Source organism: Nematostella vectensis, chromosome 13 (genome assembly GCF_932526225.1).
Source record: "Nematostella vectensis chromosome 13, jaNemVect1.1, whole genome shotgun sequence".
NCBI classification, from domain to species: Eukaryota; Metazoa; Cnidaria; class Anthozoa; order Actiniaria; family Edwardsiidae; genus Nematostella; species Nematostella vectensis.
In genome coordinates this window covers 13,397,863-13,423,239 of record NC_064046.1, presented here as the reverse complement: position 1 = coordinate 13,423,239, position 25,377 = coordinate 13,397,863, and the positions used below count along the sequence as shown (strand labels likewise).

The 25,377-nt window shown below is 39.8% G+C and overlaps 3 protein-coding genes and 1 long non-coding RNA gene across 19 annotated transcripts in view; 3 read left to right on the top strand and 1 right to left on the bottom strand.

The window, feature by feature from the left end:
- LOC5508067 (histamine H2 receptor) overlaps window positions 1–4,856 on the top strand; it is a 34,634-nt gene extending 29,778 nt beyond the window's left edge. For all 13 annotated transcript variants that reach the window (XM_048720546.1, XM_032376774.2, XM_032376775.2 and 10 more), the window contains one exon: window positions 732–4,856. In XM_048720546.1, coding sequence (XP_048576503.1) covers window positions 1,394–2,926 — 1,533 coding nt within the window. In that variant the 5' untranslated portion in view covers window positions 732–1,393 and the 3' untranslated portion in view covers window positions 2,927–4,856. The remainder of the gene's footprint in view (window positions 1–731) is intronic.
- Window positions 1–11,430, bottom strand: part of LOC116615271 — a 46,158-nt gene extending 34,728 nt beyond the window's left edge. The window contains exon 1 of the long non-coding RNA XR_004294851.2: window positions 10,842–11,430. This is a non-coding gene — a long non-coding RNA (uncharacterized LOC116615271). The remainder of the gene's footprint in view (window positions 1–10,841) is intronic.
- On the top strand, window positions 7,342–11,403 carry LOC5508066 (dopamine receptor 2). Its single transcript, XM_001628622.3, has one exon. The coding sequence runs from the start codon at window positions 8,309–8,311 to the stop codon at window positions 9,356–9,358; it is 1,050 nt and encodes a 349-aa protein (XP_001628672.2). The 5' UTR covers window positions 7,342–8,308; the 3' UTR covers window positions 9,359–11,403.
- Window positions 11,431–11,598: 168 nt separating the features above from the next.
- On the top strand, window positions 11,599–22,396 carry LOC5508057 (histamine H2 receptor). 4 transcript variants are annotated; one of them, XM_048720541.1, is made up of 2 exons: window positions 11,599–11,712; window positions 17,019–22,396. In XM_048720541.1, exon 2 carries the CDS (start codon window positions 17,533–17,535, stop codon window positions 19,075–19,077), a length of 1,545 nt encoding a protein of 514 aa, XP_048576498.1. In that variant the 5' UTR covers window positions 11,599–11,712; window positions 17,019–17,532; the 3' UTR covers window positions 19,078–22,396. The 4 variants fall into 4 exon arrangements, with proteins under 4 accessions (XP_048576498.1, XP_032232664.2, XP_032232663.2 ...); XM_032376773.2 differs by lacking the exon at window positions 11,599–11,712 and adding an exon at window positions 13,603–13,814; XM_032376772.2 differs by lacking the exon at window positions 11,599–11,712 and adding an exon at window positions 13,852–15,120.
- The last annotated feature ends 2,981 nt before the right edge of the window (window positions 22,397–25,377 follow it).

The window sequence follows — 25,377 nt, the reverse complement described above, 5'->3', positions numbered from 1 at the left end:
GAGCCAGGGCGTAGAATGTGAAGGAGAGTGCGACTTTAAACATGATCAGCTGTTAGAAGAGCTTAGAGCATTAAAAGGCACTCGATAATTGTCCTGAATGTCCCATTTCTGTAGTTCTCAATAGCCTTTAGTGTTTAAACACTTAATCAATAACTAAAACAAAAGATCTTGGGATCTCTTACATCCAAATCAAAATTTTCTCAGAGTTTGAGAAAAACTCAATTAAACACTATTGACAAGGGGTCACGATCAAAAAATAAAATAGCGAATCAAACAATAACCAACCAGTTCTATGACATTCAAAAGATTTGTTTGTTGACATTTAGCTATAGCTTTGGCTATGCCCCCTTTCAGAAAGGATTTTCGGTGCAAATTTGTCTTTGAAATATTCACCGAAAAAAATACTTCTCATACCATAGGTGGTTAATGGAGATCGTTCGTCGGCGCGGGGAGCTACGAACGTTTTGAATTGAAATGTAAAATGGGGGTAAAATGATTGTTGATATTCTAATTCGAGTGTGAAGATCCTTAACCTATATCTGATTTATAAGCTTTTTTCGGTACCGGGATTAATGGTAAATCAGGACAAAGCAATGATTAACTAGAACTCTCATTGGCTTTGTCTCCTAATGCAATATATATGACGCACTTCTAAACTCGGCCTGAATTAATCAAGCGCTATCAATCAAACTTATTGACCATTTTCCTTTCATTGTTTGCTTTGATTGCAGAACTTGGAACACGATTCGGCCAAGGTTGTTTATTGTTAGAAGAGCTAAGAGTGAAATAAGAGAGCTGATGCGAAGTTCGTGATCAACAGTCTGTGTTAAAAACAAACAAAGTTTCTAAAGTTCAGGCTTCAAGCTGTGCGGACGACCTGGTGACATCAGTGTCAAACTGGCGGGGGCCTGTTCTAGGATTGCACTGGTGCTACCGAAGCTACAGTCTATTTGTTTGCCTTTTGTAATTCACAGAGGAACGACTTCATCAGATTCAGACTAGTGTCAAACTGACGAGAGCCTGTTCTAGGATTTCACTGGTGCTACTGAAGATATAGTCTATTTGTTTGCCTTTTATAATTCTCAGAGGAACGACTTCATCAGTGGCAGACTTGTGTCAAACTGACGAGAGCCTGTTCTAGGATTCCACTAGTGCTACTGAAGCTACAATCTATTTTTTTGCCTTTCAAAAGTCGTGAGCCTTTAGCAGAGAGGACCATTAACAAGACTTTTGTGTCGTACAAGGATAAGCATAGGATAAGAAGGAATTTGATAAATTTTGGATTATGACTTCCTGTCTGATTTCCTTGTAAGATTGCGCAGAGAGAAAACCAGACACTCCTTACCAACAACACACACAGTACTAGTCTCAACTAGCTTATTTTATCGCTGAAATGTCTAATGTGTCGAACTCCAGCGCCGGACAGCCGATGGAACCCCCGTTCCCTCCAAAAGAATTCCAATGTTCAAACAAGACGTTACCAGAATTCTACGGTCACACGGCTTTCCAGATCTTTATACTCCTAGTTACATTCTACGGAAACTTCATGGTAGTGCTAGCAGTGGTTCTGTTCCACCGAATGCGAACGATAACCAACTACTTTGTGGTATCTTTGGCGGTCAGTGATTTGCTGGTAGCGACGCTATCTCTACCGTTTCGCATCCACCAGACCACGCATAACACTGCCTGGTGTTTGGGCCTGGAGGCTTGCGTGGCTTGGATCGTGGTGGATATCATTTGTTGTGGCGCTTCTATATGGAACCTAGCGATGATCTCGGTCGATCGCTTCATCGCGATTGTTATGCCATTTCGCTATCACGCGTTGATGACTCCTATGACTGGAGTCTGTCTCATCGGTGCGGTTTGGATCCTGTCCATGGGCATGGGGATGCTAAGTCTTATTAACTGGACCGAGCTCGGAAGTCCACATTTCCATATCGAGGTTCAGTGCAGAAAGTTCGATCCTGTCTACTATACGGTGGTGTCAGTGGTCGGATTCTTCCTACCGCTCTTTATCGTCCTTCTCATGTATGGTCAAGTGTTTGTGGTTGCGATGAACCAGGCGAGAGCGGTCGCTGCTCTTCAGACCGACAGCAAGCGTCGCGGACGACGAAGCTCCATCAACTTAGTCAAAGAAGTCAAGGCGGCCAAGATTCTCGCCATTGTGGTGGGGTGCTTCGTAGTCTGTTGGTTTCCATTTTTTGTCCTCACACTTGTCAGTTTGTGGGAGCCGCATGCGTTATCCAAAGAAACAATCAGCAAAGATACAGCCAGGGGAATCACGTTGACGTTTGTTTACGTTTTACCCGTGTTGAATTCCACGCTGAACCCGATCATTTATGCGCTGTTCAACAGGGATTTTCGTCGCGCTTTCGGTAAAATTTTCGCGCGTCTTTACAGTCGGCGCCTGGGTGCCATCGGGATGGACGACGCATCTATGACAATGAACTCAACCGCCGGAACTATCCACAATGCATCACAAAATCACCTAAGCGCTAAAGTCCGCTTCCGCGCCGATTCCGATTGTTCCACTCCGCCAACGATACCAATGCGTGATATCAGCGACGTTTACAACGACACTGATAAAGAAAACTCCCTACACTCGGATAATGTGAGTAATGGTGTAGGACCGCGGAAAGACACAGAGCAAGACAAGCCAGAGAGCGCGTCGACCGGCTCTCTCCCTCACGTTCCCGATGAGGATAACCATAACACTGTCAAGCTGCCGCCACTCAAACGTGAAAGTATAGAAAGCAATACAGTAATATCTAAAGGAATTAAACCAGAGGCGCTGCCACCTATAAGGAAATCCGAGGACCATGGAACGGAAAACGGACGGATCGGAATGGGTAGTGCAGACCTGACTAATAGAAACGAAAGTGGGACACCAGCAAGAGCAAGTAATCAGTCGGAAAATTCAGTATGATGTCGAGGGTTGGGTGTTCATTTAACTTTAATGCGACATTTTTTTAGTTTAAAACGCCAGCGAAACCTTCCTTGGTATCTCTCTGAGATAAGCCAATAAGAATGCGAGAAACTATTTGATTGACGTGAGCTTCACTAACTTGGTGTGGCTAAAAAAAGCTTCAGGCGACATTTTTTAAAGGTTTGTCTTGTCAGGCACAGTAGCTCGCGCCGAGCTTATCTCTGTGTCACATCAGGGCTCGTAGAGGAGACTACTGACTGAATTGTCACACCCCGTCCCCACGTATCCGTTTTCGTTTGAAAACGCAACCTTTTTGTTCCGTTTTTAAAAAGATCCGCGTCTAAACGAAGCATTTTCATTTTGATACGACCCGTCCCCAGAAAACGCAGAAACGATTCGAAAACGAGAACAAGTTTTACAGCGCATGCGTACTCGCGCGCCAAGTGGACTGGACCTGAGTTATCACGCCATCGTTTTCGAAAGGTTCCGTTTTCGTCGGTCCACACGGCACCAAAAGGGTATTGTCAAATTGTTCCACCATGGAGATCGTTTTCAAATCGTTCCGTTTTCGGTCATCGTTTTCGCGTTTAAGTGTGGACGGTACCCTTATCCGTAACAAAAAGGTTGCGTTTTCAAACGAAAACGGATACATGGGTACAGGGTCTAAATGTGTGTCGTCCTGAACGGTTTCTTGTGTTTGTGATAGCATTAGAAGACGTCTTAGTGTTGCTTGATTTGTTTACGAGCTCGAATGGATGACACGAAATGTTTATTTTCTAGCCTACGACAGGCACGCTTGTGTAGTTAGCTGTATATGGCTGATAAATTTAGAGAAGTTACTGGCAGGCAGTACTAGGCGTTTGGCAACGTGAAATCGTGGAACTAGATCATAGTTAGTGTTTTCTGTTATATGCCTCTTAAGGAAGAACAGTTATCTTGCTGACGTTTCGAACATTTCGAGCCTTTTGTCGGTGATAAAGAAACTTATTTCTTCCTGCGACGAAGGGCTTATTCTCCAAACGTGTCACGAAAATAATTTCACAAAACGTTAATCCGGTGTTAATTTCTTTTTTTTAAATGTTACCCTATGTGACCATAGAATGACCAGTTTTAAGCATATTGGCCACGCAGGTAAAAACACAAAAATTATATACAAAGATCAATAACTTCCTTGCCTTCGTATGTGTCTCCTGTTGCCTCTTTATAATAAGCACTTTTAACTTTAATCCTAAACTTTCTCTTTCGACTCTATTTGGTAGTGAAAGATGGTTAAAAATAGTCTTTAGATACAGCGGAGCCTCTATATGACAGATAGCTTGCTAACAGAGGCTTTTTTCCCTAGGGTGTCCCGGTTGTACTTTTATTCGCGGTTTTGGCTACTCGCGGAACAACCCAAAAACCCAGAGACGCGAAATGGTAAAAAAAAGTCCTAAAAACACAGAAAAAGAAAAGCTCTGCTAGCCGGGTAAACGACGGAATCAAAAAAAATGTGCCCGCAATATGAAGGTGTCATCAAAATGGGGATCTAGTTATAGTCAGACTGGACATAGGAAAATGTTCGCTATATAGAGGGCGACCGAGAGAGTGAATTATAACTAAGTGGTCATTTATTCCTCGTTTTTATTTTGGTTAAATCACTTATTGGTGTATTTTAGCAACATAAAATGCGATAATCGGGAAAGTTAAAGTCGGCGTTCAAGTCCAATTCTACCGCCATTTGATCAAGTCTGATATTATATTAACTCATTCCGCCTGATGTGGCGTTTTTGGTTAATGCAGAGCTTATAAACAGATAGATGACAAGAAATAGGATTCGGAGAAGCTAATCGCCTTGACCCAATATGAAAAATATACTAAAGTGTAATCAACCCAAGGCAATTAACACATGTGAGACTTTAATTAAAGTTATATTAAAGCCACAATATATTCAGTTAGTGAATTTGATAGGAGACGTGGGTTAACTTTAAGTCACAGGTTTTCGCCGAAAACGTGCATACCGGCGATAGCCTCGGGCGCCCAGAGTGTTATGGGTAAAAGTTAGTCACACATCCAGTGAAGGGCAGTAGGATATTTGTGGCAGAGGATCCCTCCATCACAACAACAAAGCTGAACCGAGAACACGAATTCGGTAAATGAATCTCTAAATCGCGTCGAAATGCGATGCACGCTATTTCTTAAAGCAGTTTAAGTTTTTGGGTAATGTCTTGTTTGAGGTGAATAAACGTTGTTTTTTTCAATAACTTGTTGCATTTGCCATTAAGATAGCTCGGTTCTATGCCTGTTCAACCAGTTTAAAATGGCGCACAATGACAGTAATCTGGTAAATCTAGCCGCAGATATTACAGGGTGGATCAAAAGTTCATGCACTTTTTAAAATGCGTTTATTATACTTTAAAACTTTTGTTTATAATATTCCCTAAAGATGTTCTTTCTATGACCCTGAAGAATTTAACTATTTTCCGTCAAATGTTGCGCGCATGCGAAGTCCGAAATGCACATTCCGCGCCATTTTTGTTTTTGATGTGAAAAGAGACTTCTATTTGCTGAGGTTTCACGAGCATCAGGAGAGTCATAAAACGTAAAATGGACGAAAAGTGACATATTCTGCAGTCAGCAATTTTGAGGTCATCAGGCCATCAGTTCGTTCAGGTCATCAGGTCATCAGTTCGTTTAGAAAATAGCACGTAAATAGTAAAATTATCCAAAGGTAGGAGCACTGCGCAAAGAATTGGCGGTGCGAACGATGTTGTTGACAAAGGCAGGTTGGGGAGCCCAGCAATTCTCACAAAAGTCGTCCAAAATACAATTATCAAAGCAATATACAAGCGAGGAGATCCGAGGAATTCCAATGCCCAAGTTCAGCTACTAAAACAAAGGTAAAAGGTGTTCAGCCCGAATCGTAACATAACATTCATGCATTCATTGTGAACTCCTGTTCACAAAGCTAAAGTTACTTATCAAATGTTGCCAACAAAACTTGCCAAATTCCAAAGAAAGGGGTGAATGACCAGCCAAATTAACCTAACCATGAAGGACAAGCCAAGTTACAATGATCCATCGCCGACGAAGATAAAATAACTAAAGTCGTACCTCCGCTCTTGGCAAAATGTATCAGTAGATGCATTACAGGGACTTTTTCACTTCATACCCAAGCGCATAAAAATTGTAATAAAGAACAAAGTCGGCCACTCTGGCTAATGATTTTTCGTATTCACAGATTACAATAAAGTTTTTTCATCATATGCAACACTTGTCATGCTGCTGTTTTGAAAGACTTGTTTTTTACTCAATTAGAAAAGTGTACGAACTTTTGATCCACCCTGTATACTGGTAAATTAGTGATTTGAATCCAAAAGAAGCTAGTTTTTTCCTTAAAATGCAACCAGTTTATTCGACCTTAACCTTAAAATAGACGGCCTCTGGGCAGCCGTTCTTGATGTCGCTTTTGTATCAACAAAACAAAGACTGAGATGAAATTATAGATCCGATTATGAAATTGCTTCGACTAACAATCATTTATCATGTTTGCCTATCAAATGATGTACTACCCCCCAACCCCTTTTCGCAAGAACACACTATATTAGAAAGGAATTTGTTTAACTTAATAAACCAATATTCAACCAATCTATTTATTTTACCAATTTATTTATTTATAACCAATATATCGTTAACATACTGCTTTTAATTAAACCTAAGGGAATCATTCGTTTACTTGGCGTGACTCTTTTTTTTTTTTTTTTCAGGTGAGTTTTTAAACTCCCCTCATTTGAGAACATGATCCCTTACGAACGAGCATAGCGTCAATGGGGTTATATCATAAGCGATGAGCCCCTAGCTTATTTTTCTTTTCAAATGAGTTTGAGAGCAGGATGTCTAGCCAGAAGGCTAATATCTGCTCAAGGCATGTGGGAAAAAGTTGATAAACTATTCATTGTGCAATTTTGATGTACAATTAGCCACCTGTAAGCTATGTTTTGCATCTTCATGACCTGTTTCTATGGCATTCTCTAATGGCATAAGCCTGATTCTTTTACGTGAAATAGCAGGGTAGCCAAGGCCACATTTAAAGCAAGGCAAAGTCCGTGCTTGAAGATAGGCCATGTTACCAGAGGTGGGTATAAAAATAACAAGACTTAAACAAGGACTCACGGTATAACAGGCGCGCACCTGGTCTTATAGCCGCCATTCCCGCTAGACCACGGTAAGTGCAGAGCTCCATAAAAAGAAGCAAAAGAGATATGGTCAAGTAAAAAATAATACCTTTAACAACAATAATGCAAGGACAACTACATTTTCAATCTTCTATGGTGACTGGACAGATAAAAATGGAGGGGTTTTGAAGCAAAAAAAATATCAGGTTTCGTTATTTTCGCGCGCGATGTTTTTAAATTTTATTTTCAATCACAATCACAATTTTTTGGCTTTGGTGTCGTAGAAAACCACTCCCAAGAAGCTCGCCGTTATTGCCTTGTGTATACAGAACATTATTTTCAGCTTAGAAATGATCAAGTTTATCTACGGCTCTGCTTTTTGATATAGCTCTGCACTTGACGGGGTCTACGAGAATGAAGACACGGACCAGGTACTTTTATACCAGAGGTCCCTGTTTAACACCTACTACTACTTCAAAAATCGTTGTCAAACAGATGACGCATGGCAAATGGCACTTCTGCTTCAAGGTACAATCATCCCTAAGAATAAAGGTAGCAAACTGCGGATCGCATGAATTTTCACAGTTCCCTGCATTCAGTAGAAATATGACGAGTCCCATGGTATTTTCGATAGCAGAACTGCCATTTAGCAAATTACCATTTGACTTTGCACCCCCTAACACCTTACCATCGTAAAACTGCCATTTGATAATTTGCCATTCGATGGTCGCACATTTCAAAATAGGTGTAAAGCAACAGGTATGGTGAGTTGCTGAGTTAGAGTGTGGTCTGTTAATGCTTCATTGTTTTTTGTGACAAAAAAGCACTGAAATCACCTCGACCTGGGGAAATAACTCGCCAACCATCAGAGCTTTATACTGGTCTGCTACAGAGGGGTGTTTAAATACATTGCCCATCCTGAAACCAGCGAAGAATGGCAAGGGAACTGGTCTAAAGTGGAGATGCTAAAAAATTCAGAGAAAATTTGACATTTTCGAAACGCAGTATTGTTCAAACAAGACGAGAAAACAGCGTCAGTAACTCCTTTTCCAAAGACTTGTCTGACTGACGTCACTTCTTGGCCACCGCCTTTGCAGTATCATAAAAAAGCACAACGATCATTTGAGTCACATTTGAAGTGTCGCACGGAGAGGGCGCAGGGTCCAACACCCAAAGAAAGCGTTTAGACTCAAATTGGAGCAAAATCTTACTAAACTCTAAGGGTTTGAAGATGCCCAACTCCACAGGACCTCCGATGCCAAGGCCCCCACCGCCTAAGCACATACAATGTTCAATGGATACTCTGCCTGAAAACTACGGTCATGTGGCCTTCGAGATTATTATCCTGTTAGTGACTTTATACGGGAATTTTATGGTAGTCTTGGCCGTCGTGATGTTCCGTCGAATGCGAACGATAACCAACTACTTTGTGGTATCTTTGGCGGTCAGTGATTTGCTGGTAGCGATGCTATCTCTACCGTTTCGCATCCACCAGACCACGCATAACACTGCCTGGTGTTTAAGCCTCGAGGCTTGCGTGGCTTGGATCGTGGTGGATATCATGTGTGCGGGTGCTTCAATATGGAACCTAGCCATTATCTCCATTGATCGTTTCATAGCAATTGTTCTGCCGTTTCGCTATCATGTCCTGATGACACCGATATCAGGATTCGGATTAATTGCTTCTGTTTGGGGCCTATCGTTTGTGATGGCCGTACTGAGTTTTATCAACTGGACGGACTACGGCAAGCCGCACTTTAATATCTTCATCTCGTGCGCAAACTTTGACCCTATTTACTACACTGTCTTATCAGTGGTTTTGTTCTTCTTGCCGTTATTTATCGTGTTCGTCATGTACGGGCACGTGTTTACCGTCGCCCTCACCCAAGCACGCGCCGTCGCAGCACTCCAGACGGACAGACAAGCGACTACGGATGGTGGAAGACGGGGGTATATCAACTTCTTAAAAGAAGTAAAGGCGGCCAAGGTCCTGGCGATAGTCGTGGGTTGCTTCGTTGTTTGCTGGTTCCCATATTTCGTGCTTGTTCTTGTCAGCTTATGGGACCCGATACTGTTGTCAAGGGATACCATTAGTCCCGAGCAGGCAAAAGGCATCAATCAGACGTTCGTCTCCGCTCTGCCGGTGTTAAACTCCACGCTCAACCCGATTATATACGCTCTATTCAATAAAGATTTTCGCCGCTCTTTCGCGAAGATCTTTGCGCAGTTCTGCCGCAGACGTGTTGGGTCAGACGACGGAAATAACTTGCCAACCTTGTGAGCTTCTTACAGGTCTGTTACAGAGGGGTGTTTCAATACATTGCCCATCCTGAAACCATCGAAGAATGGCAAGGGAACTGGTCTAAAGTGATGCTAAAAAATCAGAGAAATTTGACACTTTTGAAACGCAGTATTGTTCAAATTCGACGAGAAAACAGCGTCATTTACTCCTTCTTGGGAGCTGACACCACACTCCTTGGTTACCGCCTTTGCAGTATCATAGAAAAGCACAACGATAATTGAATTTTTCATTAAGCATTGGAAAACCTAAGAGGAGAAATTGACGGTCATATTTCTGTTTCTAAAGCCCAAATTCTTTCACATTATCCTACGCTCTCCTGAGCTTGTTGCAAATCCTGCAATCCTGAAGACCTGAATTCGTTTCATATAAACCCTTTCACAAGGAATAAAAACTATGTAATACAATAATAATATATCTAAAACTCAGGAATATGCTATAACAGATGCTTGTATATTGATCAGTTAAACGTTACTATTATTTGAGCCAAAAATCTCCTGGAGTTCGATTATCTTTTTAACTTGTAAACTTGCTTGTAAACTAAACGCGTAATATTGGTCAGTTAAACGTTCCTATTATTTGAGCCAAAAATCTTCTGGAGTTCGATTATCTTTTTAAAATAGTGCAACCTGTCTAACCTGAAACAATCTTTCGTTACTGTTTTGACAAATAATATTCTCCAATACTTTTTTTCCAAATCGTGTAGCCCCGATGGAACCTGTTCCTATTTGGCTGATAAAGGAAGACTCTAACACCAATATAAGGGAGGCCCTAAGTGCTATTTCCATTTGATATCAGTTCCCTTAGCGATAGACATACGCTTATATTTTCCTAGTTCCCACAGAGAGAAACAGAACAATATCTACAAATTAGTACCTAAAGGAAAACAAACGCCAATAACTCGAAAAACGAAAAACAAATGCTAAAAATATTTTCCGCATTTTAATTTATCTTATTAGTTAGAGAATTGCGTTTACTTTGATATCAAGTCATGTACATTTTGATATGAGCATTTCCGTTTTTCGTGGCGTCCTTGTTGATGTCATGTTGAGTTACAAATCGTTGCATCCCCCTTGACACCTACATGGCATCTGAAACGTTTGGTTGTCTATTGGGCTCGGTCATTACAGAGGCATACTTACTCCGCTGTACACTAAATTAGCATCTGAAACTTTTGTAGGATTAAAAAGCCTCGTTTTATGGTAAATAAACCTGGGGACTTTTTTTTAAAGCTTTTGCGGCTCCAGTTTATGTTCGAATACTTTTCGCATAATTATTGTCACCATAGTAAAGCTGGCAGGCAACTCAGCAGGCAACTCGGTGAAGTTAGCAGGCAACTCAAATGTGATGATTCATATAATATCTCGGCAGGTATAGGGCCGATTGTCACGAAATTTTGACACGATTGTACAAAAAATACAACAAACATATTCATGCATGTATGATATCAAATATTATTACTCACGTGACTTTGTGATTATTTTGAACGTTCCAGCAGGCAAGTCGTTACATATTGTCGCAATATCTACGTCCCATTTTCACCGATAATCATCAAACTTTAACATAAGTGTACAAATTTTATAACGAAGACAACGCCGTATCAGTTATTCTCATGACGTCATCAATCACGTGACCGTGGAAAAAACATTTTCTCGAGTTCCTATTGAGAAAACATTACGAAACTTTCGAAATATGACAAATAGCACATAGGATTTTACAATTATTAACTTTTAAAATATGACGTCATCAATCACGTGACCGTGGGAAAAAAGTCGATATAGTTTTTTTCTAGAGTTCTGAGTGAAATAACAGTCCGAAACTTTCGAAATACGACAAATTATGTATGTCGTTATCAAAGCCTCACCTTTTTGGAAATTGTTCGTGATTTACTTTAATAAAAACATATAGCATGCAACTCGACAGTACAGCAGGTAACTCGTTATGTACTGGGAATATCGTATTCGTTATTAAAGCTTCACCTTTTTTGCATTTGTAAGTGATTTACTCGAATAAAAACATATACTGGAGATATCGTATTCGTCGTTGTTAAATGTTTACTTTTGGCACTTGCACGTGATTTACACATCTTAACCTGCACCGCAATTCCTACCGTTTCTCTGCCGTATCTAGGCGTATTATTTTCGCTCGATATGGGCCATCGCTTAAGCTCATCACTTATCAGTCACTAACCTAGAGCGCGTATCCTAACAAACTCTCTCTCTACACGACACAATGTAACACCCCGTACTCAAGGAGCCAACTGCCGCATTCGCCGGTCTTGTTATTGACTTGATTTTTCACAAGCTCACATTACACTCACAGGAAATTATGAACAGGTAATTATCACCCTCGTTCCAAGGTCAAATACACTGTTCTGCCCTAACTCCAAGCCCGTTTTCTACCTTTCATTTATAGCCACAACTCTTAACTAACGTCCCCAATGCAATACACCATATATAATAGCCATAATTGCACACTTTAACCCACGCACTAACGTCCATTACCACAAATTTTATATCCCCACACAGCCGCCTCGGTACGAATACCAAATTTATATGTTCACTTTTTGGCATTTGTACGTGATTTACTCGAACAAAAACATATAATAGGCAACTGAATGTGAGGCAAGTAGAACACTTGATCATAACGACATTGGACAGCTATGGTAGAAAACAATGGAATTGACCCGAGAATTCAAAGACGCCCTTTAAAATGCCCTCAGTCTGATAGATTTTCAACTATTTTATACCAGTCTCCGCCGAACCGCGACGCGAAATTCCACGTTTTACGGTCAAGCGTGGTGGACATCGACGTTTGGGGTATAAACTTGCCTTACTCTGTTCGCTATAAATTGTAAAAAACAAATTTTCATCAAACCGACAACAAAACCTCGTGAAAACACAACAATTGTTAAAGAGGTGTTCTTCGGTGTTGAAAAATACTCTAAAGAATACCTGCACACCAATAATAAGTACCGTCAAGGATTCACCAGGAGCCCTAAAATACCATTTCTTCGGGAAAAGCCTTTTTTCCCTAAGATGCCCCCTAAAAATACCTGAGGCCGGTTTTTGATCCCTAAAAAAAAACTAACATCACCATCAGGTTGATATGGGAAGAACCATACCCGGAGGGGGGGGGGGGGGGGGGGGGGAGGGGAAAGGGGTGAACGTAACTAAATATTTACGATGCTGTGAAGCAAGGACAAAAGCAAAAACACCAGAAGGCGACCTGACCGTATAAAGGAAGCACCTTTGCTCTGATTGGGAAACGCTTATATGTCGAATCGTGTTTTCGCTTCGACTCGACTGCCTTTGAGTCCCTCCATCTAAAATCCTGCCACTACAGTCGAAGTTTCGCCAGTCGAAGTCATAAAAAGTCAAGTTAAAATATGATTTAGGTTTAACTTTTTAGCTTCTTTCTCTGTGCGTCATAAAATTCCAGTTGAGATTGTCAAACATGTGTGCTAAACAGGGCCGTAGCAGGGGGTGGGGCACTGGGGGCACGTGCCCCCCCCCTCCCTTGACTTGGCCTTCATCATTTTCTTAATGTTTCTGTATTGTGCCTTCTCTTCCAATCTTACGTGATGGCCTGATACGGCTCTGCTAAAAAAGTAAACTCGGCGACTAGTAACCCAATAAAACTGTAAAAATTAATGGTTTGGCAATTGGACAATTGGAAATGTTCTGTACAAGTAAAGTACTTACAGCGATCAGTAATGTTTTAAATAATTATTTATTTTAGTCTGTTTACTATAATATTTGTTTTGTCATGGTTTTGGATAAAGCAATTATGTGGAGTCCCTTTTATATTTACTGGAAATTGTGAATTCATTTGTTATATTGTATGGGTCTTAATTCGCTTGCCATAAGCCCTGCAGTTAATAAAATGTTCTTGAATATCTTTTTTAAAATATATATTTTGAAATCTTTCTTCTAATTTTAGCACATTTATTCATCGTCGCAAGGTGTCTGTGTTATCATTAAAACTAGTTTGTAATCTATCGTCAAGCGCTAAATAGTGTTTTTTCTCGGCCCGGCGTCCTAGCCGTCGCCGTTGTCGCATCTATAAAGGTCCCTGATAAAAGATAGAGCATTTGTTGAGTGTTTTAAAAGGCCCTTTTTGGACATTCCAATATTATATAATATTTTATATAATATTGAAAGGCAAATGATGTGCTTAAATATCAAAATAACCATCTGAAAACAAAGTGTTATACTTTATTTACCAATATCAATCGAAAATATCGCATTGGCTTCCCCAAATCAGCCGATGGAAATGAATGCTTCTTTACACTTGGTACTTGCTGGGAGAACAAAATGGCGGCGGACAGAGACTGTTTATTGTATCTCCCAAAAAGGCATCGTGTACGTGTGTGGGATTCCGAACATCACACGGCGTTGCGGACACAGAAATACCCCCTGAACTAAGATCAACCACCGTGAGTTATTTGAATACTTGTTTCCCGTTTTTATTTTTATTCATAGCGGCCGTTCGGCACACACCTACACGTACGTCAGCAGAAGTACATAATTACACATTTCAAGGACTCGAATGTTATCGGTTAGGTCTTTTACTTAACCGGTCAACCGCTATTTTGTCATCCTACCAAAATCTCAAGTCTGCGAAAGCATCCATTTCTATCGGCTGATTTGGGAAAAGATATAACTGCCATATTTTTTAGTTTGTCAGATTGGTTATAAAACTTTGTTTGATGGTTATTTTGAAATTCCATCAGACTTCGCCTTCCAATTTTGATTAAAAATGATGAGGAAAGTGAGCCTGAATCTGCGGACCGCAGTAGGAAACCAAAATCCGTCTGTGCCGTACGTGTGTGTATCTGCTTGAGTACCTCGAAGATTCAAAATGCGCATCATATGGTATAATCCCCTCTGCTTTCCTCTGTTTTGATAATACTCTGAGTATTCTAAATGGATTTGGAAACTAATCAGATTATTGAGCGGAAAGAAGCTTCAACATTTTCTATTTCAGTTGCACTACATTGGCAATGTGTATGAAGCAGTCACTATCTTATGCTTGTCTCTTTAGAAAGTCTATGTTCATCTGGTATGGCTTGTGTACGCGGTAATGTGACAATAGGGCGTTGGTTTCATTTATTTATTGGGTTCAGATTATAACTAACTGAGAACATGCGCTTTTAGGGGCCGATCGCTTGATATTTGACTGGGAGGACACTGGGAGGATATTTTTTTCCTGTTTAATATTTTTTTAGAGGCCAGAATTCGTTTTGCCTTTAAGTTTTGCCTTTAAGCAACCTTTTTGAGATCTGACAATATATTTGACGCGGCTTATTTGCTTGCTCGACTTTTACCCAAGGATTGCTATTGGTATTTTCCTCACTGACCAGAAAAACATCAAGCAGTCAGTCTCTCACGGATATAATATGGCGACACCTCGAGAATAATACAAAATATTTTTAATCTTTGAGTTCTTATTGAGCTTGTGCGTTAATTCCACGCGCTTTTTTAATTTAAATCGATCTAGCTTCAACAATCGGATTGCTTACTTACTAAATAAATTATACATATAAAAAGCACCCCGCCCTAGCCTGGCGCCTGGTTAAAAGCCTAATGAACAAATGAATAGAAGAAAAAAGAGTAGGAATGGCACAAGAGGTGTATCGAAGCGCACGAGAAATAATTCCATCTTTTGCTGCTGTGGGCAATTTATTAAGTCGAGCGTGATTGGCTACTTTTAACTTTGGAGACGTTGATTAAACGTAAAAGGTAAGCATCAAGGAGCCAAGAAAAGCTTGAGAGTGGTTTACAAGTCAATGTCATGTAAAGTAAGCTATTTTGTCAGAAAAGTGCCTTTTCCGCGCTCCTTACAGTTTTACTCTTCAAGTGCATCAGGTATGAAAATATTTTACCCACAAATACAGACGTTTACAGCTTAGCGTCTGCCCTATCGCACTATCAATAGCAAATTGTCTACGAAGGCGCTAAAAAAGGCTAAGAAAGCCTGTGTTCCAACAAAAAGTATCAAATATGAAACAAAAGTAGCAAATTTGGGAGCGAAAATCCGAGAAAGGCGACTGCGCCTTTTTCTGCTTTCAAGATGGTATTTTTCAAATTTAAAATGTGCATAGCTAAGTAAAGCTTTTATTTTCTGTGGTTTACAGACTTGTTTTGAACGAAATTGATAGCGTCACCCGGTGCATTGTGGGATAGTTCATCAACTCACAATGTATGTTGTGGTTGACTATCGTATGGCTTTCATAAACATCTGAACAACTCACGCTATGGTAAAGCTACAAACCAATATCGTTCCCGGGGTTTTTCTCGTTTATGCGCACGCTGGCCCAATGGCTCTCAGGCTTGGGCTACACATTTGTTCTGATTGATTTTAACGTCGCCATTTGCGGGCCCCATCTGTACCCAAAAACAATGAATTTAACCGCGAGGCAATCGTTTACGCTCTTATCTTAAGGTAAATCATCTAGCGATTCGACTAGCTTTTATGAAATAAGTTTTTTTTTCCGCACACGTCATAATTTCATTGACATTACTTTCTAATCAGGTGCATGATCTTCTCTGGAAATAAAAAGGCGACGAGAAAAAGCCCTAAATATGTGCTCTGATTGGAATCCTAAGGCTATTATTTTTGAAGATAAGAGTCACCAACGTTCCAAAAAGAAGAAAAACGAAAGAAAATAGTCGCAAATATGGGTCTTTTTTTTACCAAGCATAACAATCCCCGGAGGTAGAATGTAAATAAGTCAATATCTGACAAGACTTGACTGACCCTAGCGGACTTGGCGCATATTCTACATCAAACACCCAAATAATCCATCTAAACACCGTTATTAGATTAATCTATATTAACATTAAAAACAAAAATCCCTTTCCTTGTCGCCTCAAGCTTGAAAAGGCAAAAACGCAATCTCTTTGGTTTAACTTCTGTCCAGGAGCTGAGTTTACATCCCTTGTCTAAGTAAGAATCAAAAACAAATGAAACCCGAGTACAGTAAATGCTTTAGAAGACAGAAAGCTTTTGGCTAAAACTCACTCCACTGAATAGATCTCGTCAAATACACACCGCTTGTAAAGCCAAATATGAACGGTGTCGAAGGGGTTAAACAAATTGGATAATTTCTAAAACAAACTTTTTGCGTACAAATTTAAATTTCCCCTACAAAGCGCGGGAAATCATAAACTTTGTAAATCGTTAACATTTGCACATATGAAAAATATACTTTTTTCTATCCGGATTGGAAACAAGCAAATTAAACTTGGCCTTAAATTAGACGTTCTTTCCGGGCATTGGTTTAATCTGTATTTCCACTGGCGCCCACGCCTAGATATCTTTCACAGAAATTAAATACCCAACCAGTACAGCGGACATATCCGTCTACTGATCTCCGGAATTTCAAGAGACCAAACTAATAATAACCAAGTCATCGTGCACTTTATTTCTTTTGTTTACTATCGACATTTCCGATTAATTGCGTGACTAGAAACCATTAGACTGCGTGTCAAAGATTATCAGCGAACAGGATTTGGACACCTTGTCTCATTGGACAATACTTAGAGAAGTGTGACGCGCGCTACGGAGCGTATTGGTGCTTAATTAAGACGTCAATCAACGTTATCAACTCATTCTGTTAGCTTGCTTTCCCTTTCAGTGCAAGTCAAGATATGGCAGGAGTGGGTAGAAATCTTCTGCTGTAAGGAAAACAGGCTTAAGGTATTGGGCGCGAAATCGTGTTTGATCACCTCCAAGAGTTTAACAAGACATCTACTATAACCTTAAGGGTTGTCTCCAAGCAACGCGATGACTTAGCAAATCCCAGAGCTGTCAGCTGAAACGGTACGTGAACTTGTAACCATAGCTGGAAACCAGCTAACACAACAGGATCGATTATAGGAATTCAATATTTTTGTTTGAGAAAAGTATTCAACATCCCAGTAGTCATGTCATCGTTGGATTTCCTCTGTGTTTGCTGTTGTTGTGAAGGAAACGAAACCTGATCCCCCTTGAGAGTAAATTGTTAATCTTCATCGGTTTTTTCACTGAGTCACATTTGAAGTGTCGCACGGAGACGGCGCAGCTTCCAACCAAAGAAAGCGTTAAGACTCGAATAAGGACAAACTCTAACTAACTAAACTCTTTAAAGGGTTGGAGAGTAAGCCGCAAAGATGCCCAATTCCACAGGACCTCCGATGCCAAGGCCCCCACCGCCTAAGCACATACAATGTTCAATGGATACTCTGCCTGAATACTACGGTCATATGGCCTTCCAGATTATTATTCTGCTAGTGACTTTTTACGGGAATTTTATGGTAGTCTTGGCCGTCGTGATGTTCCGTCGAATGCGAACGATAACCAACTACTTTGTGGTTTCTTTGGCGGTCAGTGATTTGCTGGTAGCGATGCTATCTCTACCGTTTCGCATCCACCAGACCACGCATAACACTGCCTGGTGTTTAAGCCTCGAGGCTTGCGTGGCTTGGATCGTGGTGGATATCATTTGTGCGGGTGCTTCAATATGGAACCTAGCCATTATCTCCATTGATCGTTTCATAGCAATTGTTTTGCCGTTTCGCTATCATGCCCTGATGACGCCGATATCAGGGTTCGGATTAATTGCTTCTGTTTGGGGCCTATCGTTTGTGATGGCCGTACTGAGTTTTATCAACTGGACTGACTACGGAAAGCCGCACTTTAATATCTTCATCTCGTGCGCAAACTTTGACCCTATTTACTACACTGTCGTATCAGTGGTTTTGTTCTTCTTGCCGTTATACATCGTGTTCGTCATGTACGGGCGCGTGTTTACCGTCGCCCTCAACCACGCACGCGCCGTCGCAGCACTCCAGACGGACAGACAAGCGACTACGGATGGTGGAAGACGGGGGTCTATCAACTTCTTAAAAGAAGTAAAGGCGGCCAAGGTCCTGGCGATAGTCGTGGGTTGCTTTGTTGTTTGCTGGTTCCCATATTTCGTGCTTGTTCTTGTCAGCTTATGGGACCCGATACTGTTGTCAAGGGAAACCATTAGTCCCGAGCAGGCAAAAGGCATCACTCAGACGTTCGTCTACGTTCTGCCGGTGTTAAACTCCACGCTCAACCCGTTTATATACGCGCTATTTAATAAGGATTTTCGCCGCTCGTTCGCGAAAATCTTTGCGCAGTTCTGCCGCAGACGTGGTGTTTCAGACGACGGAACACTGACAATGCATACAACATTTGAAGAGACCAGAACACAAATGACCGCCGCTACACACCATGGAGTTCCTAAGATTCACTTCAGCAGGGGCTCCGATGCGTCCAACGTTTCTGCAGTTCCGTTCCAAGATATTACTACCTCGAACAACAACGCTAACGCAGTCACCTCAGCACAATCGGGTACTAGTGATAAAGATGGGATTGGTTGGGAGCGCGGACTTCGGAATAAGGAGGAAGGAACGTCTGCGCCATCCGAGAGAGGCGCGATACCACATGTACCGAGCGAAGACCTTCGTAACAAATTACTGCCGCTTCACAAAGATGCTACTTTAGACGATAACACGGACTCAGCAGTAGCGATAGATCCTAGGCCGAGGGCGCTACCCCCTGTTGAACACGTCGAGGTGGCCCGGACGAAAGACGGACAGATGGAGATGGAAAGCACTGAGCGGGGCGGAAGGCAACAGGAGGGAGAGCACAATGAAACACAGGAACAGGAGGAGCATACAGTATGACATATATATAATATAGGTTATACTTGGTCATACACACATATGACATATATAATATAGGTTATACTTGGTCTATATGACATATATAATATAGTTTATCCTTGGTCATACACACATGACATTTTTAATATAGGTTATACTTGGTCTATATGACATATATAATATAGTTTATCCTTGGTCATACACACATGACATTAAAAATATAGGTTATACTTAGTCATACACTCAGTATGACATATATAACAGAGATTATACTTGGTAATACACAAATATGACATATAATATAGCATATAAAGTATGAAAAATTTCCTTGCTTATACATAGAGTGTGATAAACAAATATAGAGAATACTAGGTTATACATACAGTATAACATATAATATAGATAACAAAACTTAGCTAAAAATACAGAGTGAAATACTATGATATAGCATATTTACTTTAGATAACAATTGCTTAAAGCATGCATAGCCGTAGCAGGGCACGTAAGATTGGAGGGGGGGGGGGGGGGGCGCGATACAGAAACATTAGGAAAATATTGGGGGCTACATGCCCCCAGTTCCCCACCCCCTGCTATGGCCCTGGCATGACATTATACAAACAGTGTGTATATAACATTCGCTATATACATACAGTAGGAGCTAATATATAGGTTATACTATACAAACAGTATGATATGTATAATATAGGTAGTACTCGGTTGCACGCGGTGAATCTTCCAAAAACGTCAAATTCAAAGTGTCCCTTGCACTTTTCTTCGCATAGATTAACTTGTTGAGTGAAAACTACAACCATCATATTTAACAATAACTATCTTATTACTTTATAAAACAGCACCCAGTGAACAGCGCGCTTATTGGTCAAAATCGCTCCTTTTGTTTGACTGTACGTGTCTATTTAGTCATTTTATATAAAAGCAAAAACGCATTTGAATCAAAGACGGCGAATTTTTGTCGGAATGATAAAAGCTTAAAGGTCACTTGGCACCGGCTAGCTTCTATCATTTCTCCTGACATCCCCCAGGTGTTTAATTGAAAAATATGTAATTGCTCGCAGACACGGGAGATGCGTTAATGATAAAACCATGTGCGACCCCTTTTTTTGCTGGAAGAACTCAACTCTATTCGCTGAAACATTTTCGAACATCGTAAGTTCATTCTCGCGGTATGTCACGTTTCGTAAGCGGAAAAGTCCTGCTAACAAGAAAGTCTACAAAAATGGAAGGATCTCTAAGAAGGCCTTTTACAACCGAGATTCTATTCTTTTTTTGACTAACTGCATTGTACTAGTATGATAGTCTAAAAATATTTGTGTGAGGTGGTATAGATAGCAAAAAACTGATTATATGCTAACTAATATACCGTTTTTTAAAGCCCAGATGGGAATATTTTTTCTCATGTCGTTTAACGTTTTAATAATTGCATGTGCCAACAGATTTATGTCATTTTTTTTTATTTCGCGAAGTTTTTCCGTTTTCGCTCACTGACTCCATTTGAGATTGGTCCACATTTTCAAGGAAAAATCAGCTTTTGTGTATGTATTTTTAATGTGACTCAAAGTGTGGGGGTCTTATTTACGCTTTTATCCACTTGAGTGAGACAAACTTGTTGAGAGCGTCAAAAGTAGGGTCATTGATTTCGAGGTTTTTGATTTTTTTTAGAATAAAACAAGCTTACACAGAGTGCTCCCATTTGCTACAATTGTCAAAATATCTACAATAGGTATCGTTACTTTTAGTTTATAATATTGAGGCTACATGTCAAAATGTTTATACGCATGCACCTTTAAGTGTCTCTGGCAGCCGCCATTTTGTCATCCTAGCAAAATAACAATTGTGAGAAAGCATCCATTTCCAACGGCTAATTTGGGAATCTCTGTGATACCTTCGATTAAATTTGGTAAATAAAGTAAAAATAAAACTTTGTATTTAGATGAATAGTTTCATAGTTTCCTATCACACAGTATGTAAATATGATCTTTTGAATGTTAACATGGCGATCGTATTGCAAAAAAAAACTATGTTGACCCAAAAAAGGTTCAGTATTTTGGCATCAATTCTGGCTGGCGTCTGCCAAATGTATTTGAAGCCTGACATCAGCGAGATAAGAAAACAAAATAAATACGAGAAAGGAACACAATGCATTTCGATTGGTTTGTCTAATGATGTATGATCTTGATTTGGAGGTCAACTAACTGTTATTATTGTATTTAGTTTGCATTGCAACACTCCAATATGCAGTCTATCAGCCGCTAAAAAATAACCGAAATTATTACTATTTCTACTGTAACTATCTCTTAGACATTAACTAGAAAACAGCATACCAATGCAACAGGTAGCTATAAGGATATAAGCAAGAGGGTTAGCTATATGAAAACTCTGGTCTATCAGAAAAAAAAGGATACAGATCCTGGCTAAGCGCATGTTTCTTAGACCCCACCCACACGTATACGGAATCGAATGAATCCGCCACTTTTTTAGTTCCGGATACGGCTATCGTCCACACGTATACTACGATTACGCTGGCGAATCCGCAATTTTTTGAATCCGCAAATGAAAGCGGAACGAAATGAATACGCTACGATTCCGACGTGTAAAACAACGTGTAAAACTCGTGTCTCGCCTACTTGTATTATTTCAAGCCTCATACTATGTGTTCAGGTTAATAGCCATGCTAACAATGCATTAAAGCTGGGTGCTAGAGCGATTAATGAATCGCCGTATAAGTGTGGACGGGCGATAACGATACGATTACACTACGTGTGGACGGAAAACTTTTCGATTACGGAAAGAAAAAGTTGCGGATTCATTCGATGAAAGGAGGGTATTCGTTATTTCAACAAAAAAGGTGATAGGTAAACTCAAGTAGATATATCATACATCAGAAAATTATAAGAGGGGAAGAGAGGGTCTAACCATATTCCCTGGTATCTAAGTATTCTTCGGAGTAGAACTGCCCTCCATTCGCCATTCGCGCTGAATAAGATTTTTGGAGTAGGTGTACACTCACCTGAGAACCAATGTATCGTAGCCCCCAGTGCTTCATGGGTAACGTATAAATGGCTAAATCATTGTATCTGAACGCTGTGTGAACGTTTAGAGGTACATTGACAAAGATGCTAAAGCTTCTTAAACCTGTGCTTGTTTTTTTGTTGCGCTTATCATTTTTTTTATTTGGAACCCATGAGGCATTGCTGGTTGCGGCCCATGCGTTCTCCGAGGGCAACCGTATTTGAAAAGGTAATATTCCATTAGAAAATGTACTTTGTGTGAACTGAGTTATAACGTATTAATGTATTATGGTCATTTAAAAACTATCTATGGATCTATTGTTTGTTGTTATATTTTATGTTAGCCTAGAGGGGGGTTCGATTGATAAGCAGGATTCGGATAACAAATTTATTCTCACTATTTCTAGTGTCATCATCTCTTTTCTGTTACTATTTACTGTTGTTGCTGCCACTATATTTTTCGTGTTTTCACGAGGCATTCTTAAAGAACCACAACAAACTGGTGACTCCTTATTTTTCTAAATGACTGGAGGCAATAATGAATATTTTTTTATTTCTCTTTATTAATAAAGGAAACTTCTATTTTTATTTTTATTTTTTTATTCCATTTTCTCTTCATTGATAAAGGTGATATTGAATATATCTATTTCTCTTTGCAGCGCTATAGCCACAATTGAATCTTCCCTTTTTTTTCTTTATTTGTGGAGGCAAAATTCCAAAAATACCTCCCCTTTCCTTTCCTCATCAACGCTCCCCCACTTTTAGCGGATCGATACATGTTCCCCTTAACTCAAATCTTAAAAGGGGAGTTTAAAACCAAGAAATACAAAATCGAAGCTTACAGAAGTGACAAATAACGTTCTAGAAAAAAAAACTAGTTTTCAAGGCGCGCAAGCAGAAATCGGAATCAAAACTAGTGAGAAGTTTGAATTCTCCGAGTTCGAGCTATATTTGGATACCACTGTGGAAATATGTTTCTGCGATAAAACCCAACACCGAAAGTGTAAGTGAATCTTAAAGCAAGCACGCAGGGTATCACGTTCGTCGCCGCTATTTTTGGAATGTGAGTGACCTACTTTCATCAACCCTAAGTGTTTATCATTCCAATTGATAATTCCTTTGACAGTTTCCTTTCGTATCAGGCTCTGGACTGAGTATGATACCGCAATTATGGCTAGCCTGATAGCCTCGGGGCAACGCGCTAGAACTTAAGAAGGTACCCATCATTAATACCTGCGCGTGTATTTTCACTTGGCCCCGCTTAAGTTCCAAATACACAATCTTATGACCATAACCATTCCTGACAGTGTAAAACCGATTTTTAGAGTTCTTTTTTTATAACCACAGAAAAAAAACATATTTTCGAGCCACTGAACAAATAAATAAAGCCCGGGTTCTTATATTCTGTTTTTAGTAACAAGGGGGAGGGGGGATTGCTATTTCAAAGCAGGGCGTTTATTTGAAGCTCTATATTAATAACAGCTCAACAGTAATACTTCGAGTACTGAATAAAAAAAGCTAAATAATCAAACAGTAAAAAATAAAAACAAAAGAATAACTCAACTTCTTTACTCATTTAATTTTTTTGTTCTGATTTCTGATTTTTCCTCTTATATTCATTAACAAATGCACTTTTAAATGTTGTTTGGGGATGGCAATGCTGTTATGTAATTATCTGACACAGCAAACTAAAAGCCTTCAAGAAAAGTGAAGTAGCTTTTGTTTGAGAAAAGAAATATAGCAACCACATGTACTTTATTTTGCTTTTTTGAACACTATTTACTTCAAAAATGAGGCTCGAAAAAACTGGCTAAATTGGTTAATCGATCAATGTATGAAAATAAATAATACATGAAAACCATTTGTGATAGAAACATATTACCTAAGTGGAAACTACCAACTCTTTTTTCTTTTAAACTAAAAGCTCATAATAGAGATTTATTAAACTCCTCCCCTTTTAACAATTAAAGGCTGTTGTTGAAACAAGAGCTTTATTTAACTAAACTCATGAAAAAGCTTGTATCATGCAAACTCAGGAAACAAGTGCTCAACTCCCGCGACCTATAATAGACAACGCTCTCGAAGCCCTTGGACATGGCTGGATTCAAGTAATTCTTTAAGTGGGATCACACGAAATGTGACCAGCGATCGAAGAAAGAACAACGGAAATGAATTAGTAAAATCGTTAAGTTTTTGCTTTTACAGAAAGATTTTAATTGAAGATGGCCTCGAATGCAAAAAGCTTTTAAAAGATGTCAATCAATCTAGCATGGAAAGTATAAAAGTATTTTGGACTTATCCATATAGAATACACGTTTTAAATGAAAAACTCAATCATTTCTTTTTCCTTTATTGAATTCATTTTCTATATCTTACAACAAAAAATCCTTCATCAAAAATAAAAAGAAATAGAGTCTGAAAATTTAAAGAAATGCTAAATACTCTTAACACTTCCTATTTCAGACTATAGCAACAGAAGCAGGTTTGTCACCCCCCACCCATGGTGAATATATCTATCATTTATTCTCTGTTACTCAGTCATAGATCCGAACTTAGAACAGTTTAAAAGTAATAGTAGTCCATGCACGCCGCAAAACAAATAAAAAGAGGGTTTTTAAAATAGTTTGTTAGGGCATTGAGTCACAAACAAGTACCTAATCTAACCATGACTTCACCACTACACAAATTTGTGTGGCTCCCATCCAAGAGCCACTAGTTAATACAAATGTTTGCTTTTTCACTTGTGCGGCGAAAATCCTGACTTACCGCGATTGCGTAAGAGACTTTTAAGAGACTTAAAAGCAGCTTTCACTAAGTTTTGCACTGAGGAGTCGTGCATCCAAGAAAAAGCTGGCGCTTTTTAAAAGCGATATTTCATTAAATTATACAAACCAGACTTGGATATTGTTACGTTTTCTCGCAAAGGCCACCACATGTCCGACGCTTACTAGCAGATTAAAGTTGTCTGCCGGTTTACTTTCAACCTCATACAGCTGTTTCAATAAAAGTTGTCAAAGAGCGCTCTGCCGCACGCGCCCATACCGCGAGGTAGTATGGGTAACATAGGTTGTTTCGAGCTCTGCCATCCTTCACCGCCGACACGAACTTCGTTGAACGCTATCAGAATGGCAGTACAGTCTGATAATTTTCTAAATAGATATCTGCGCGTCCTTAAACAAGAAATAAGAGCATGTTTGGCAGCTATCCCGTAAGAGGTGTCAAACGGAGACTCCGTAGCTACACTAAAAGAAAACCTGTTGGCAAAGTGCCTGAACGAAATAGCAACGGCGAAGGC